This window comes from Chiloscyllium plagiosum, unplaced genomic scaffold, assembly GCF_037043375.1.
Source record: "Chiloscyllium plagiosum isolate Xiang-an unplaced genomic scaffold, Cpla_swu_hap1 HiC_scaffold_25, whole genome shotgun sequence".
Lineage (NCBI taxonomy): Eukaryota > Metazoa > Chordata > Chondrichthyes > Orectolobiformes > Hemiscylliidae > Chiloscyllium > Chiloscyllium plagiosum.
Genome location: NW_028270163.1, coordinates 63254473 through 63272778, shown reverse-complemented (window position 1 = coordinate 63272778; position 18306 = coordinate 63254473). Strand labels below are relative to the sequence as shown.

Here is an 18306-nt window from a genome sequence, read left to right as displayed (position 1 = left end):
GGGGTGGGGCCAGTGTAGTTGTGGAAGATGGATTGTTCCACATATCCTACGAAGAGGCAGGCATAGCTGGGGCCCATGCGGGTGCCCATGGCTACTCCTTTCGTTTGGAGGAAGTGGGAGGATTGGAAAGAGAAGTTGTTCAGGGTGAGGACCAGTTCAGTCAGTCGAAGGAGGGTGTCAGTGGAAGGGTACTGGTCGGTACGGCGGGAAAGAAAGAAGCGGAGGGCTTTGAGTCCTTCGTGATGGGGGATGGAGGTGTACAGGGACTGGATGTCCATGGTGAAAATAAGGCATTGGGGATTGGGGAAGCGAAAATCATGGAGCAGGTGGAGGGCATGGGTGGTGTCCCGAATGTAGATGGGGAGTTCTTGGACTAAGCGGGACAGGATGGTGTCAAGGTATGCGGAGATGAGTTCGGTGGGGCAGGAGCAGGTGGAGACAATGGGTCGGCCGGGGCAGTCAGGTTTGTGGATTTTGGGCAGGAGGTAGAAGCGGGAGGTGCGGGGTTGTGGTACTATGAGGTTGGAGGCGGTGGATGGGAGATCCCCCGAGGTGATGAGGTTATGGACGGTCTGGGAGATGATGGTTTGGTGGTGGAGGGTGGGGTCATGGTCAAGGGGGCAGTAGGAGGAGGTATCTGCGAGCTGGCGTTTGGCCTCAGCGGTGTAAAGGTCAGTGCGCCAAACTACTACCGCGCCTCCCTTGTCTGCTGGTTTGATAGTGAGGTTGGGGTTGCAACGGAGTGAGTGGAGGGCTGCGCGTTCCGAGGGTGAGAGGTTGGAGTGGGTGGGAGGGGTGGGGGAGTTCAGGTGGCGGTTAATATCGCGGCGGCAGTTGGCTATGAAGAGGTCGAGGGCAGGTAGGAGGCCAGCACGGGGTGTCCAGGTGGATGGGGTGTGTTGGAGGCGGGAGAAGGGGTCGTCAGAGGGTGGGCGGGAGTCTTGGTTAAAGAAGTAGGCGCGGAGGCGAAGGCGGCGGAAGAATTGTTCGATGTCACGCCGCGTGTTGAATTCATCAATCCGGGAGCGTAGGGGAATGAAGGTGAGGCCTCTGCTGAGGACTGATCTTTCATCCTCAGAGAGGGGTAGGTCTGGAGGGATGGTGAACACACGGCAGGGCTGGGTGCTAGGACCTGGTGTGGGGCTGGAGCTGGGAGTGGGGGCGGGGCTAGGTCTGGGGGCGGGGACGGGGATCGGCATGGGGGCGGGGTCGGGCGTGGTGATGGCGATAGGCGAAGGGGCGGGGTTAGACGTGGTGACGGAGATGGGCGTGGGGGCGGGGTTAGGCATGAAGTCGGAGATCGGCGATCCTGGAACACTGAGCTGCCAGTCCTGCCCTTCTCTCAGCAATGTTTCTGTTATGGCTATCATATCCCAGTCCCCAGAGCTAATTCATGCTCTGAGCTCGACTGCCTTACCAGTCAGGCCTCATGTGCTCAAATAAATGCACTTTAAACCAGAAGTCTTTTCCCTCCCTTTACAGTGCCCTGGCTATCCTGAATAGTAAACTTGCTCTTGATGAATAATGTATTTCCCTGACTTCTCAATGGTCCCTCTCTTATTCAGAGTCCCAGCATCCCCCTGCCAAACTAGTTTAAACCTTCCTGGGTAACACTAGCAAATCTCTCCACAACGATACTGGTTCCCCTCTGGTTCAAGTCCAACCTGCCCCCTTGTACAGGTCACCTCTAACCCAGACGAGATCCCAATGATCCAAGAACTGAAAACCCTGCCTCCTAGACCAGCTCCTCAGCCACACATCCATCCGGCCTATCTTTCTATTTCTATCCTCACTGGCTTCAGGCACTGGGAGTAATCTGGAGATCACCACCAAGTGGGCGGCACGGTGGCACAGTGGTTAGCACTGCTGCCTCGCAGCGCCAGAGACCCGGGTTCAATTCCCGACTCAGGCGACTGACTGTGTGGAGTTTGCACGTTCTCCCCGTGTCTGCGTGGGTTTCCTCCGGGGGCTCCGGTTTCCTCCCACAGTCCAAAGATGTGCAGGTCAGGTGAATTGGCCATGCTAAATTGCCCGTAGTGTTAGGTAAAGGGGTAAATGTAGGGGTATGGGTGGGTTACGCTTCGGCGGGTCGGTGTGGACTTGTTGGGCCGAAGGGCCTGTTTCCACACTGTAAGTAATCTAATCTAATCTAATCAAAAAAGTCCTGCCTTTTAACTTCTTATCTAACTCCCTATACTCATTTTGCAGTATCCATCCCTTTGTCTAAAGATGTGCACATTGATACAAATGACAATGATGTCTAGCTATTCACCTCCCCCCCACTTCAGAATGTTCTGCAATCTTGTGCTTGTGCAGACAAAACATTTGTGTTTCCTAGCCCCAAGCTGTTCCGATGCCTGAGAACCAATCACCTGGTTGCTGGAAGGGAAAAGGCTTTTGTCACTGGTAGCATCACTCGTCCATGGACCAATCAATTTTGTTGCCAGCCGGCTGCATCTGCACATAGAAGCCCTCAGCTCAGACTCACCTACTCCAACATTAACCCCTGCTTGTTCAAACAGCTGTGCAACAATGCTTGCCATGAAAATCAGGTGACTTGCTTTTCAAAATTTGCAGCAATCCCATAAAACTCTGGTTTTAGAATCGTTCTTCCCCATTAAGTTCACAATTGTAAAAAGCACAAAAATCAAACAACATGATCTTTACATTGTTTAGAGCTTTGATGAGGCCACATCTGGAGCACTTTATTTATAAAAGGATAACTATGTTAGAATCAGATAGAGAAAGTTCACTCAGTTGATTCCTGGGATGGCTGGTGAGTTTGAGGAGAATGAGAAGCGATCTTATTGATATCCTGAAAGGAATTATCAAGCTGAGGGAATTGTTTTTATTCATTCATGGGATATGGGTGTCACTGGCCAGGCCAGTGTTTATTACCCACCCAGTGGGTAGTTGAGAATCAGCCACATTTCTGTGGGTATGGAGTCACATGTAGGTCGGATCAGGAAAGGATAGCAGTTTCCTTCCCTAAAGGACATTAGTGAATCAAATGGGTTTTTCCCAATATTTGTCAATGATTTCATTGTCATCGTTTGACTCTTAATTACAGATATTTTGAGCGAATTCAAATTCCATCATCTGCTGTGGTGGGGTTTGAGACCCAGCCCCCCCCCCCCCGCCCACTGTACCAGCTGAGGTTATCCTGAAAGACTCTCCTTCTCATCAACCTCTCTCCTTGCTTGAGGTGTGGACCCTCATATTAAACTATCATCAGTTGTCTCTCTCTAATGAGCAGCAACTCTACGGTCTGGTCAGACTATGGTAACTTTACCTTTATCTTGGGTGGGTATGATTGTGGCACTGAATCCATGATCAGGTCAGTTGTGATCTGACTGAATAGTGGAGCAGGTTTTGAGGCACTGAATGGCCAGTTTGAGCCCTCTGTTAGCAGTGGGAATATTTCCAATAATTCCTCAATAACTTTGCCTTTTGGATCTTTCCTGTGTAGGTGTGAAATCACTACCAGAGAATACTGCCAGTTTAAGGACGGATATTTCCATGAAGAAGCAACCTTGTGTTCACAGGTAACATCAAAATTGAATAAGCACCCTGTTCTCAAAGCTTCAACTCTGAGCAGTGTATCATGCACGCAGGATGCTGAGTTAATAAAGGATACAAGAATCAATTTGATTACAAATCCTGAAATCTACAGAGTTGACCAGAGGAATGGACAATGCCACTGGTTATCTGAGCCATGCACATGATTTGTGGTTGTGAGCTTGTCCAGCAAGGCTGCTTATGATGACCTTGAGCTGGGAAATGACTCTTTGTTGAAGTTTGTTTGTTGACCAGTTCAGTGACTGGCCACCTCTCTGTTACAGGTGCACTGTCTGGATGAAGTATGTGGCTTGTTACCGTTTCTGAATCCCGATGTTCCAGATCAGATCTACAGGCTTTGGCTCTCCCTTTTTCTTCATGCTGGGTAACAAACACTCACAAACTTACAATACTGTGGCTGCAGGAGCATTGATTCTGTCATTGATGTAAGCAACAGCTGCAAGGGATGAAAGAGAGAATGAGCTCAACGTTGTGGTCCATGTTGGTATCAACGATGTAGAAAGGACAGACATTGAGCTGATGCACCCAGGAGTTAGGGAGTCACGCTCCAAATTGCGTGAACTCTGGATGAATCCCAATACCCTATGCTTGCCAGAGCAGAGGTAGGGAGAAAGGGAGAATCAATCTGACGTCAGGTTTGTTATTTGACACAGAAAGTGGGGCTTCTACACTGTCAGACACTGAGACTTATTCTGAGGCAGGAGGCAATTCTTGCTGCCTATGAGAATGGTGGAAATTGAGACCAGGAGATTGGAAAAGGAGACTGATTGGATTCTTCTGCAAAAAAGTTGACATGACCTCAATTGGCCAGATGGCCTCCAATGCTTTAATGACCAAGGCTGTAATTTTTTTTCAGTTTTGGCAAAGTGCAAGTTGCATTGTGATTGGTGGAAGGCTTGTCACTATGAAGTTCATCGCTGGAACTCATTAAACCTGTTACATTACTGTCATTCCCATATGGAGAGAACCATGACCAATTTCTGCCCCATTTTGTCCTAACATCGAGGGCAGGGCAAGAGCAGGGGGCAAGGGCAGAGGGCCGGGGGCAGAGTCAGAGGGCAGTGTCAGGGGAAGGGGCAGGGTCAGAGGGCAGGGTGAGGGTGAGGGGCAGGGGCCAGGGTTAGGGGCCAGGGTTGGGGGGCAGGGAGCAGGGGGCAAGGTAAGTGCAGGGGCCAGGTTCAAAGGGCAGGGTTGGGGGCAGGGTCAGAGGGCAGGGTTGGGGGCAGGATAAGGGTAGGGGCTGGGGGGGCAGGGCCAGGTTCAGAGGAGAGGATCGGGGGCAGGGGGAATGGTAAGGGCGAGGTTGGGATATTGTGAGCAGGCAGGAAGGTGTGAAGTGAGCAAACATGAAGAGAGCAGCTTAAGGAATCTGCTGAGTTTCCTGAGAGCCTTGCAATGCAGATCTGAGCTGGCAGAGAGAGTAGATGATCAGACAGATACCCTAACGGGGGTGAGACACTGTCCCTGGACAAGAAGTTTGAGGGGGAGGGAGGTGTTGGGGAATGGGTGGCTTGGGAATGTGGCTGCTGCCAGCACACTGTGCCCTGAGATTCTGTTTGTTACTGAGTGACATGGCAGTCCTGACAGACAGCAGTGAGACAACTTGGTCAGGGAGCCCCTCAGTCCTCTGTGCCGATATTTCTCAACATTGAGCTTGTTCACTGCCTTTGTTGAAATAAGCAGAATGTTGCTGAGAAAAATTATCTCCATTAATGAGCAACTCGCTGCTTGGTAAATGATACAAGATGCAGTGAGTTGCTCCAAACACTGGACACTTCTCATCTGACTTTGTCACAAATCCTGTCAAAGCCATTAGGCCATGAGAAATAGGATCAAGAGTAGGCCATTCAGCCCCTCAAACCTACTCTGCCATTCAACAGGATCATGGCTGATCCAACATTCCTCACAGACACTTTCCTGCACTTTCCCTGTAAACCCTGATTCCACATCGCTCAGACATGCCGTCCTAGGTGACTATGCAGTTTTCTTCAATTTCTCTAAAGGAGAAAAACACAGTTATCTCTTTTAAATAATTTAAATTGATAAAATGACTCCAATATAGAGAAAACATTGATATAGACCCACTGTTTGAATTAGCAGTGAATAATGAGATGTTTCCCAATGATGTATATCTGATGAAGTATGACAGTATTTCTGCACAAATTTCACCTTCAATTTGATGGCGAAGTAAACTGTGTGGATCTCTTTGTAAGTGACACTGACCATGTCCACTGGAGCTTGGTGACCCGGAAACAACTCCCAGACATTTACACCTGTTAATCTCTAAAGATAGAGTCATATGGTTATACAACACGGTAGCAGACCCTTCAGTCCAACTTGACCAAGTTTCCCAAACTAATCTAATCCCACTTTCCTGTGTTTGACCCATATCCCTCTAAAACTTTCCTATCCATGTATCTATCCAAATGACTTTTAAATATTGAAATTGTAACTGGATCTACAACTTCCTTTGGCATTCCACATATGAACCACTCTGTGTGTGAAAACGTTGCCCCTCAGGGCACTTCTAAATCTTTTTCCTTTCACCTTAAAAATATGCCCTTTAGTTTTGAACTTGCCTACTCTGGGGAAAGGACTGTGGCTAGTCACCTGACCTATGCCCCTCATGATTTTACAAACCTCTCTCAGGTCACCCCACAGCCTCCTCCACTCCAGGAAAAAAATGTCTTAGCCTATCCTGCCTAAATGTTGGGGGATATCCAAAATAATTCAGCACGTTAGGCCTTTATTAATTAGAAAGGAGAAAGTGAGGACTGCAGATGCTCATTGATTTCAACCTTACTGCGAAGCCTCTTCCAAGGATGCCTGCCAAGAAGTTCTCATTCCTGATGAAAGGCTTATGCCCAAAACGTCGATTCTTCTGCTTCTCAGATACTGCCTCACCTGCTGTGTTTTTCCAGCACCACATTCTCGACTTTATTAATTAGAGTTTAGAACAATGAGAGATACCTTAGTGAAACATACAAGGTCCTGAGAGGGCTTGATGGGGTAGCTGTGTTCTGCCAGAGGGTGGTGGATCTGTGGATCTCACTGCTACAAGAGGCTGTGGAGGACAAGTTACTGAGAGTATTTAAAACCAAGATAGATTGATTCTTGATTAGTAAGGGTTACAGGGGAAGGCAGGACAATGGGGTTGAGAAACATGACAGCCATGATTGAATGGCACGGCAGACACCATGGGCTGAATGGCTAATTCAGTCCTATATTTATGGTGTTACGCTCTTTAGATTAGATTACATACAGTGTGGAAACAGGCCCTTCGGCCCAACAAGTCCACACCGCCCCGCCAAAGCGCAACCCACCCATACTCCTACATTTACCCCTTACCTAACACTATGGGCAATTTAGCATGGCCAATTCACCTGACCTGCACATCTTTGGACTGTGGGAGGAAACCGGAGCACCCGGAGGAAACCCATGCAGACATGGGGAGAACGTGCAAACTCCACACAGTCAGTCGCCTGAGGCGGGAATTGAACCCGGGTCTCCGGCGCTGTGAGGCAGCAGTGCTAACCACTGTGCCACCGTGCCGCCCACAGAGCTGAGAATGGTGGCCATCACCAAAGTGAAGGTGCTTGAAAAACTGAATGGCCTGAAAGTGGTTAAATAACCTGGACCAGATGGACTACACCCCAGCTCTGGGGAAATAGCTGAAGAGACTTTGGAGTGTTAGTGGTGATCTTTCAGGAATCGCTAGAATCAGGAAGGGTCCCAGAGGACTGGAAAATCACCAACGTAATACTCCTGCTTATAAAGGGAGTAAGGCAAAAGATGAAAAATTACAGTCCAATTCACCTCAACTTGGTCCTGGGCAGGATCCTGGAATCCATTATGAAGGATGAGATTTCTGAATACTTGCAAGTGCATGGTAAAATAGGGCAAAGTCAGCATGGTTTCACCAAGGGGAGGTCATGCCTGACAAATCTTTTAGAATTCTTTGAGAAAGTAACAAGCAGATTAGATCAAGGAGAGCCAATGGATGTTATCTACCTGGACTTTAATAAGTCCCTTGACAAGATCCCACACAGGAGGCTCCTGAGTAAGATCGGGGCCCATGGTGTCAGAGGCAAGGTGTGAGCATGGACAGACCTGGCTGTCTGGCAAAGAACAGAGAGTGGGGATAAAAGGGTCCTTCTCAGGACGGCGGCCGGTGACAAGTGGTGTTCCGCAAGGCTCAGTGTTGGGATCACAAATTTTCACTTTATACAATAACAATCAAGATGAAGGAACTGAGGGCATTCTGGCTATTTTTGCAGATGATACAGAGATAGGTAGAGGGAACAGGTTGCATTGAGGAAGCAGGAAGGTTGCTAAAGGATTTGGACAGGTTAGGAGAGTAGGCAAAGAAGTGGCAGATGGAGTACAATGTGGGAAAGTGTGAGATCATGTACTTTGGTAGGAAGAATAGAGACATGGATTATTTTCTAAATGGGGAGAAAATTCGGAAGTCTGAAGTGCAAAGAGACTTGGGAGTTCTAGTCCAGGAATCTCTCAAGGTAAACTCACAGGTTGAGTCAGTAGATAGGAAGGCAGATACAATGATGGCATTTATTTTGAGAGGACTTGAATATATCTTGAATATTATGATGTGGAAACAGCATTTGCAAGGAGCAACAGGAATAAAGACTACTGGGCTAATGGTAAGATTCTTGATTCTGAGATGCCGGTGTTGGACTGGGGTGTACAAAGTTAAAAAATCACACAACACCAGGTTATAGTCCAACATGTTTAATTGGAAACTATCATGGTTTTCAAACAGATGAAAGATTCAACAGACAATCAATTTTTCAATGTATAATTTCAGTTACATCACACTGTAAATGTTTGCTATAAATACTATGTGTTAGGATTGAGCCTTCCACTACCACCTGATGAAGGAGCGTCGCTCCGAAAGCTAGTGTGCTTCCAATTAAACCTATTGGACTATAATCTGGTGTTGTGTGATTTTTAACTTGGTAAGATTCTTGGTAGTGTAGATGAGCAGAGCGATCTTGGTGACCATGAACATAGATCTCTGAAAGTTGCCACCCAGGTTGATAGGGCTGTTAAGAAGGCATATGATGTGTTAGCTTTTATTGGTAGACAGATTGAGTTCCAGAGCCACGAGGTCATGCTGCAGCTGTACAAAACTCTGGTGTGGCCGCACTTGGAGTATTGTGTACAGTTTTGGTCACCGCATGACAGAAAAGATGTGGCAGCTTTGGAAAGGGTTCAGAGGAGATTTACAAGGATGTTGTCTGATATAGAGGGAAGGTCTTATGAGGAAAGGCTGAGGGACTTGAGGCTGCTTTCATTAGAGAGAAGAATGTTGAGAGGTGGCTTAATTGAGAAGTATAAGATAATCAGAGGGTTAGAGGGTGGACAGGGAGAGCCTTTTTCCAAGTATGGTGATGGCGAGCACGAGGGGACATAGCTTTAAATTGAGGGGTGGTAGATATAGGACAGATGTCAGAGGTAGTTTCTTTACTCAGAGAGTAGTAGAGTCATGGAACACCCTGTCTGCAACAGTAGTAGACTCGCCAACTTTAAGGGCATGTAAATAATCATTGGATAAACATATGGATGAAAATGGAATAGTGTAGGTTGGATGGGCTTGAGGCTGGTTTCACAGATCGGCACAACATCGAGGGCTGAAAGGCCCGTACTGTGTTGTAATGTTCTATGTTCTATAAAACCAGGGATGTACTTCTGAACCTCTATAAGGCTCTGGTCAGACCACATTTGGACTATTGTGTGGAGTTTTGGGCCCCATATCTCAGGAAGGATGTAATGGCCCTGGAGGGTGTTCAGAGGAGATTCACGAGAATGGTCCCAGCAATTAAAAGCTTAACCTATGAGGTTTGCTTGAGTACTCAGGGTCTAGACTCAATGGAGTTTAGAAGGATGAGGAAGATCTAATTGAAACATACAGAAGGGCCTGGACAGAGCAGATGTTGGGAAGATGTTTCATTGGTTGGAGAGACTAGAATCCAAGGACACAGCCTCAGAGTAAAGGGAAGACCTTTTAGAATGGAGATAAGAATAAACAGAGTGGTGAATCTATGGAATTTACTGCCACAGAGGGCTGTGGAGGCCAGGTCATTGAGTATATTGAAGACTGAGATAGATAGGTTCTTGAGTGTTAAGGGGATCAAGGGTTAGGGGGGAATGGGGTTGAGAAACGTATCAGCTATGAATGAATGGCAGAGCAGATTCAATGGGCTGAATGGCCCAATTTCTGCTCCTATGTCTATGGTCTTATGATCTTATGTTTCTAGTAGAGTGACAGAATAAGGGAATACCCATTTAGACATAGGAACAGGAGTACACCAATCAGTCCATCAAGCCTGTCCCACCATTCAATGAAATTAGGCTGATCCGTGGCCTAACTCCACAGACTTGCCTTTGGCCCATATCCCTTTATACCTTAGCCAATCAAGAATGTATCTATCTCAGATTTAAAATTAACAACCAATCCAGCACCAACTGCTATTTGTGGACGAGAGTTCAAACACTGACCACCCTCTGGGTGTAGAATTGCTTCTGATGGTTTCACATGAACAGTCTGGCCCTAATTTTCAGACCATATTGAAAATTTCTCCCAGAGGGTAGTGAATGTTTGGAATTCTCTGTCCCAGAGAGTTGTGGAGGCTAGATCAATTAAAATATTTAAAGAGGAGGGAGATAGATTGTTAAGTATCAGGCAGATGGTCATGAGGGACTGGCCTGAAACAGGAGTTGAAGCTTGGGACAAATTAGCCATGATCTTGTTGAACGGTGGGGCAGGCTTGAGGGCTGAATGCCCAGCCCTGCTCCTATTTCTTAGCTTTTAACCCCTTTAAGAAAATTTAATAAAATACCTAAGGCCACAAGATAAATTTCTTTACCATAAACGTAGTTTTAACTACTTACAAAAATTAGTTTCAAGACTTCCTGTTTACTTACATTAAATTAAATGTCGCACACACATGTAAAAATAATTAGAAGGCCTTTAAAGGTTTAAAATTATTTGAAAGACAGCTTAAGGACTAAATTTCTGGTTCAGGTTTCCAACATCAACAATTCTTTGTTTTATTTGAGATTTGGACCATTCCTTCCAGGTTCTCTCTTCCAAGCCATGGTGTACATGGTCATAGCTGGCTTGATGCAAGTGGATAGTGACAATCTATCACGCTAACATGTTTTATGCTTTATTCTCTCGTTCTCTCAATCTGCCACACTTTCTTTCCACTTCACTTTTGTTCAATTTCTGTTTGTCCTCTGGCTGTATCCTCCATGGTACTGCCCTATCTCCCTCTCCTCTCCCACCCCACCCCTGCAGGATTATCCACTGCTTGGTTTCAGTGATATTCCAAATGACCATTCTTCGGGACCTGGAGAAGTTAACAGGTTGGCTACGCATTTCAATCATCTACATCCTAAGTGGAATGATGGGAAACTTGGCAAGTGCGATCTTCCTGCCATACAGAGCTGAGGTACAACTGGGATGATAAGGATAAGGGTCAGAAGGTTGGGATCAGTAGGGGCACTGTGATAAGTTGGGTCCACCTCTCCCTCAAAGACAATAAAGGTGGAGCACCACTGTCTAATACAGACCACGGTTCACTGACAATCAGGCTTTTCTTGGATACGACACACTCACTTCAAACAGTACCAAAATGATCAGGAAGAAATGATGATCTTACAGACTTAATTAAAGGCAATATTATAATGCAGACCCTCTGACATTGCATCATTATGCCAGTATTGACTATTGACCCTGTGACAGTGTGGCACTCCCTCAGCACTGACCCTTCGACAGTGTGGCACTCCCTCAGCATTGACCCTCTGACAGTGTGGCACTCCCTCAGCACTGACCCTCTGACAGTGCGGCACTCCCTCAGCACTGACCCTCTGACAGTGCGGCACTCCCTCAGCACTGACCCTCTGACAGTGCGGCACTCCCTCAGCACCGACCCTCTGACAGTGCAGCGCTTCCTCAGCACTGACCCTCTGACAGCGCAGCACTCCCTCAGCACCGACCCTCTGACAGTGCAGCGCTTCCTCAGCACTGACCCTCTGACAGTGCGGCACTCCCTCAGCACTGACCCTCCGACAGTGCGGCACTCCCTCAGCACTGACCCTCCGACAGTGCGGCACTCCCTCAGCACTGACCCTCCGACAGTGCGGCACTCCCTCAGCACTGACCCTCCGACAGTGCGGCACTCCCTCAGCACTGACCCTCCGACAGTGCGGCACTCCCTCAGCACTGACCCTTCGACCGTGCGGCACTCCCTCAGCACTGACCTTTCGACAGTGCAGCACTCCCTCAGTGTCTCTCACTATACTGTGTGACCCTCAATGTGTTTTGAATACTGCTCAGTTTATCTCAGATTATTTGGAAAAAATAGCTATCTGGAAAGTTTGAATATTAGGATAGGAATTCTTGGCCCCTTTAGGATTCCTTGTATGCTGGCCCCTTATTCTGATGAATAAATGTACTTCCTGAAGTTTTTGCTGGATTATTGCAGTGACAGCTTGCATTTACATAGAGTTTTTAACTTGGTAAAAATGTCCCTGGGTGCTTCACAGGACTGCAATCAGATAATATCTCACAGAACCATGGGATTTTAAAAAATATTAATTTGTCGGATGTGGATGCCATCCGCTAGGCCAGTATTTATTGCCCATCCCTAATTGCCCAGAGGGCAGTTAAGTGTCAACCACATTGCTGTGGGTCTGGTGCCACATGTAGGCCACACCAGGTAAGGATGGCAGCTTCCTTCCCCACAGACATTAGTGAACCAGATGGATTTTTCCTGACAATCAACAATGATTTGATAGTCATCATTAGGCTCTTAACTCTATTGAATTCAAATTCTTGGATTAGTGTACAGATAGTTCCCAGGATATTTACCTGGGTCTATTGATGAAATCTGCAGGCTGTCACTTCCTCCCTAACCAAGAATGGTAACCAAGAGTTTCTCAAAGAGGGAAGATTTAAGCAAAGTCTTAAAAGAGGGAGAGAAGAGGTGGGGAAATGTAGGGAGGGGATTGCAGAGCTCATGGCACAGACTGTAGGAGGCATCATGAGTGAGTGATTAAAACTGGGAATGTACGAGAAGTTTGAATGCAAGGTTTGCATTGTAACAATGGTCCTCTCTTTTGCCCACTCTAGGTTGGTCCTGCAGGATCTCAATTTGGTTTGTTGGCTTGTCTCTTTGTAGAATTATTTCAGAGTTGGCCAATCCTGGAGAAACCATGGAAAGCCTTGCTGAAGTTGATCGGAATTGTTCTTTTTCTTTTTACCTCTGGCTTGTTGCCTTGGATTGACAATATTGCCCATATCTTTGGATTCATTAGTGGTTTCCTGCTATCTTTTGCCTTCTTGCCATACATTACATTTGGCCAAAGTGATAAATACAGGAAGATAATAATGATCATTGTCTCGCTTCTGGTCTTCGTTGGACTCGCAGTGTCTCTGGTGATCTGGTTCTATGTTTATCCCATTAACTGTCACTGGTGTGAGTACCTCACCTGCATACCATTCACCAGCAACTTTTGTGAAAAGTATGACCTTGATCAAACCATAAGTGAACAATAATTTGGACCATCTGGTTTTTGGATAAATGGACCATGTACTTACTGAAAATGGTACCTGGGTAATGGTAACACAGTTAGTTTACGCAAATTGTGCAGCCCATTGTTAGTAAGATTGAGAAGCTGAATGATGCTGTAAGACTGGCCGACTGGAAGATGAAATGAACTGCTTACTGTGTGACAGTTTTAAATACTGAGACTATGATAATATCATCCAATTACTGCCTCAACCAATTGCTCTGCTCCACAACTATTCAACACAATAGCACTGATCTCAGAGTAGTTTACTGGTTTGCACATATTGACTGTCTTCTCTTCACAAGAGAGGAAGAAACTAATGTAAATTGTGAAACATCTGCATTTGCTTGTATTTTCCATATCTAGACAATATACTCTTTTTGATGAGTCAAAATTTGACTAAAGATTGGTTTGTGTTGTTGTAGAGGCTGGTTCTGTTTAATACACTCATTAGCAATCTTGTTGAGAGTTCTGTGGATGTTGAATTTTTTTGCTGTTAGTTTTATGTTTCTTGTGAGCTTACACTTATTGTTGCTTCTGTTGAGATTCCAGTTGGTTATATTACTGGACCAGTCAGATCTCAGAATGAAGTCTGGCTTGATAGATCATTTTTCTAAATTTAACTTGGTGGTCATTCACTGAAATAGAGGCACACAAGGCAGATGTTTTTTTAAACAATGAAATGAAGTTTTTACATAAAAAGGAAACATAAAATAAAACAACTCAAGCTAGCTAAATATAAAACAGTGTAAAACAACAGAAGATACATGGCAAAACAAAGTCTCACTATTCTCCAAGACCATCACCTCACAGTGAGTCAAATCCACAGAAATCACCATTCCATATCAACCTTCACGTTTGACTTAACTATTTCTCCATTGGAGACCATGAGGACTGCAGATGCTGGAGATCAGAATTGAGAGTGTGTTGCTGGAAAAGCTCAGCAAGTCAGGCAGCATCCGAGGAGCAGGAAAATCGATGTTTCGGGCCAGAGCCCTTAATCAGGAATGAGGCTAGTTCTATTTCTCCCTAGTTCTAATCTGCAAACTTGGAGTCGTCTTACACATATACACACAAAACTGAAAGCTCAGAATTTCTCAGTTTTTTAATAATCTGCCAATTTCTAACCATGATGTGGAGGTGTCGGTGTTGGACTAGGGTGGACAAAGTCAGAAGTTACACGACACCAGGTTATTGTCCAAAAGGTTTATTTGAAATCACAAGCTTTCAGAGTGCTGGTCCTTCATCAGGTGAAGAGGAGGGCAGCATACAGGCATAGAATTGATAGACAGAGAGATCATTGCAAGATAATTACAGGTAATTAAGAGCATCAAAAGATAGTACAAATGGTGTGAGTGGAGTGTTGACAGACTGAATAACCAATCTCTGCTGGTGATCAGAAGTGTCAGAGGGTGTGACTAAACTGTCAACAGCTGAACAGCAAGTGAAGGGGTGATCTATGATCCAATTAATTAAGAGATAATTACAAATGACTCTGCGAAAGGTGGTGCTAAAGACAAACCAGATGGCTGGAATAATATGAATATAAGAATTGCATACCGAGGGTCTAACAAATAATCCTAAATTGTACAAACTAATCAAGGTAGAGAGATCATAAGTTATTAAGATGATGGTGTGAAACCAGAACTGTAAGGAATTTCTAACCACTCCTTGTCTAGAAATTTCACAAGTTAACTTATATGCCAAGGGAACTGAGTTTTCCCTGCAATCTCCTATACTTCTTTCTAGTAAGAAGTGAGGGTCTGGAATGCACTGCCTGGATGTGTGGTGTAGGTGAATAAAGGTATGGGAGAAAAGCAGGAAAATTGGCTGTGGATAATGAATGTGCATTTGAAGAGCTAGCACAGACATGATGGACCAAATGGCCTCCTTCTGCACTGTTACACTGCTGTGACACACTTCTGGATGTTGGAAATGAATGTACTGTTGCCAAGTTTGCAAATGACACAAAAACAGATGGCAAAACAATAATGAGGATGACAAGGATATAGACAGGTTAAATGAGTCCGGCTACTGGGTTACAGTCACTGCAGCTGGATCCTCCATGTCAACACTCTAAACTCTGGATATAAACAAGGATATAGACAGGTTAAATGAGTCCAGCTACTGGGTTACAGTCACTGCAGCTGGATCCTCCATGTCAACACTCTAAACTCTGGAAAGTGTCCTCAACTTCCACCATTCCACAAGAGGTGCATTCTACCAAGCCGAGCTGTGCTGTCATGACTTACCCTTAAATTGCTCTGTTTACTTCAAGTTTAAAGAATATTAATTATATATCAGGGACCTCTTGTGCTTTTATTCCTTATGCTTTAAATACTTTTAATCTAAAAAAACAATTTCTACCTTAAAGACTGGACACCTTAAAGATCTTGAAGAAATACTCACCCTGTCTTACTCACCGAGGCCATTCCGTCTTCCTGCGCTGACTCATGATCCTACTTGTTGAGTTCATGTTCTTCCTGCAATGTCATTCTGGGATCTTTTCCAATCTCACTGTTGGTGCAGCTTTTCAGCTCCCGGTCTCCAGGAAGCTCTTTCCCAACGATATCACACTTTGGATTTCTTTTATGTTTCCCAAACTTGAAAATATCTACTGCTCTCGCACCAGGTATTTAAATTTCCTTGATCTTGTGCTCTTTATATTATTCACTAAATATGTTTGCCTTTTATATATTTTATAAACTTTACCATGAATTGTATAGTATTTTAAAATGAAAAAAATGGAGATAAAGGCCTTAACCATTTACCTGAGACTGACCAACTGAACAGCTCACTCATTTCTCTCTACTGAAGCAAGCATCAATTCCAGGATGCTCCAACAAATCATGCTCTGTCTCTAGCTGTCCCTCACAGGAACCCCATGCACTCCTCTCTAGTGATACAACTGAAGTTCTGAAGATAGGTCACTGAACCTGAAATGTTAACTCTGCTTTCTCTACACAGATACTGCCAGACCTGATCAGTTTCTCCAGCAATTTCTGTTTTTGTTTCTGATTTCCTGCCTCTGCAGTCCTTTGGGATCGGCCTTATTCAAGGATATAGGAATATCAATCTGACAGGAACTTCTAAAAGGCATGTCGAATTATTCTTGACCAGGTCTAAGGATGAATTTATTTGGCTAAACTGAGACTTGGCACTAAATTGAACTGAGCAGCCTTTTCAGAAAGTGTCTATTATTAATGCTGCAAGATTCTGAGATTCCATAAGAGTTTGAGTAGACAGTGAATCACAAAATTCTGGATCAGTGGTGCTGGAAGAGCACAGCAGTTCAGGCAGCATCCCAGGAGCAGCGAAATCTATGTTTTGGGCAAAAGCCCTTCATCAGGAATAAAGGCAGTGAGCCTGAAGCGTGGAGAGATAAGCTAGAGGAGGATGGAGGTGGGGAGAAAGTAGCATAGAGTACAATGGGTGGGTAGGGGAGGGGATGAAGGTGATAGGTCAGGGAGGAGAAGGTGGAGTGGATAGGTGGAAAAGGAGCTAGGCAGGTAGGACAAGTCCGGACAAGTCATGGGGACAGTGCTGAGCTGGAAGTTTGGAACTAGGGTGAGGTGGGGGAAGAGAAAATGAGGAAGCTGTTGAGGTTCACATTGATGCCCTGGGATTGAAGTGTTCCGAGGCGGAAGATGAGGCGTTCTTCCTCCAGGCGTCTGGTGGTGAGGGAGCGGCGGTGAAGGAGGCCCAGGACTTCCATGTCCTCGGCAGAGTGGGAGGGGGAGTTGAAATGTTGGGCCACGGGGCGGTTTGGTTGATTGGTGCGGGTGTCTCAGAGATGTTCCCTAAAGCGCTCTGCGAGGAGGCGTCCAGTCCCCCCAATGTAGAGGAGACCGCATCGGGAGCAACGGATACAATAAATGATATTAGTGGATGTGCAGGTAAAACTTTGATGGATGTGGAAGGTTCCTTTAGGGCCTTGAATAGAGGTGGAGGAGGAGGTGTGGGCGCAGGTTTTACAGTTCCTGCGGTGGCAGGGGAAAGTGCCAGGATGGGAGGGTGGGTTGTAGGGGGGCGTGGACCTGACCAGGTAGTCACGGAGGGAACGATCTTTGCGGAAGGCGGAAAGGGGTGGAGAGGGAAATATATCCCTGGTGGTGGGGTCTGTTTGGTGGTGGCAGAAATGTCGGCGGATGATTTGGTTTATGCGAAGGTTGGTAGGGTGGAAGGTGAGCACCAGGGGCATTCTGTCCTTGTTGGAGGGGTGGGGTCTGAGGGCGGAGGTGTGGGATGTGGATGCATTGGAGGGCATCTTTAACCACGTGGGAAGGGAAATTGCAGTCTCTAAAGAAGGAGGCCATCTGGTGTGTTCTGTGGTAGAACTGGTCCTCCTGGGAGCAGATATGGCAGAGGCGGAGAAATTGGGAATACGGGATGGCATTTTTGCAAGAGGTAGGGTGGGAAGAGGTGTAATCCAGGTAGCTGTGGGCGTCAGTGGGTTTGTAAAAAATGTCAGTGTCAAGTCGGTGTCATTAATGGAGATGGAGAGGTCCAGGAAGGGGAGGGAGGTGTTAGAGATGGTCCAGGTAAATTTAAGGTCAGGGTGGAATGTGGAATGAATCACAAAAGGAGAGTACACTTGCAAGAGAGGATATGCTTGGAAAAGTTAGAAAAATTGAACTTTTTCCCAAGAACGGTGGAAGTGTAGGGAAGGTAATGAAGGTTTTAGCTTGAGAAAGTAGATTTGGAGGAACAGGATTTTCATGAGAAGAGGAAAACTCCTGGAAATATTTTAAAGGATGTTTATTGGAACTCTTGATTGCAAAACTATTGCGAGTGTGAATTATTTAAAAAGGCATTTGGAGAATATCACAAATGTAAAAGGAAGGAAGGAGAGTAGGGATATGGAATTAAATCAGAGTGACAGGCTGAAAGTTTTGCATTAATCTTAATGATTGAATGGGGAAGAGCATCATCTTCAGTGAAATACTGATGGATGTTCAAAAATAAATGCTTCATTTATTAAACTTATACTCCTGAATGAGCCTTGGAAAGTTCAGACAAGGTTGGGTTTGCAGATATGGATGATCCAGATTTGTTCACATGATTCTTGACCCAGCCTCAAAAGTAAAAGCTGACTTTTCTCCTGACAATCACCACTCAAATTACAACAAA

The 18306-nt window shown here is 45.7% G+C and overlaps 1 protein-coding gene across 6 annotated transcripts in view; it reads left to right on the top strand.

Annotated features, from left to right (window-relative positions):
* Positions 1–13644, top strand: part of LOC122562367 (inactive rhomboid protein 2-like) — a 310932-nt gene extending 297288 nt beyond the window's left edge. For 5 of the 6 annotated variants that reach the window (XM_088000804.1, XM_088000800.1, XM_088000801.1 and 2 more), the window contains 4 exons: positions 3470–3545; positions 3843–3943; positions 10901–11054; positions 12737–13644. In XM_088000804.1, the coding sequence (XP_087856930.1) occupies positions 3470–3545; positions 3843–3943; positions 10901–11054; positions 12737–13162 (757 nt within the window). In that variant the 3' untranslated portion in view covers positions 13163–13644. The remainder of the gene's footprint in view (positions 1–3469; positions 3546–3842; positions 3944–10900; positions 11055–12736) is intronic. The other variant, XM_088000805.1, reaches the window with a different exon arrangement.
* The last annotated feature ends 4662 nt before the right edge of the window (positions 13645–18306 follow it).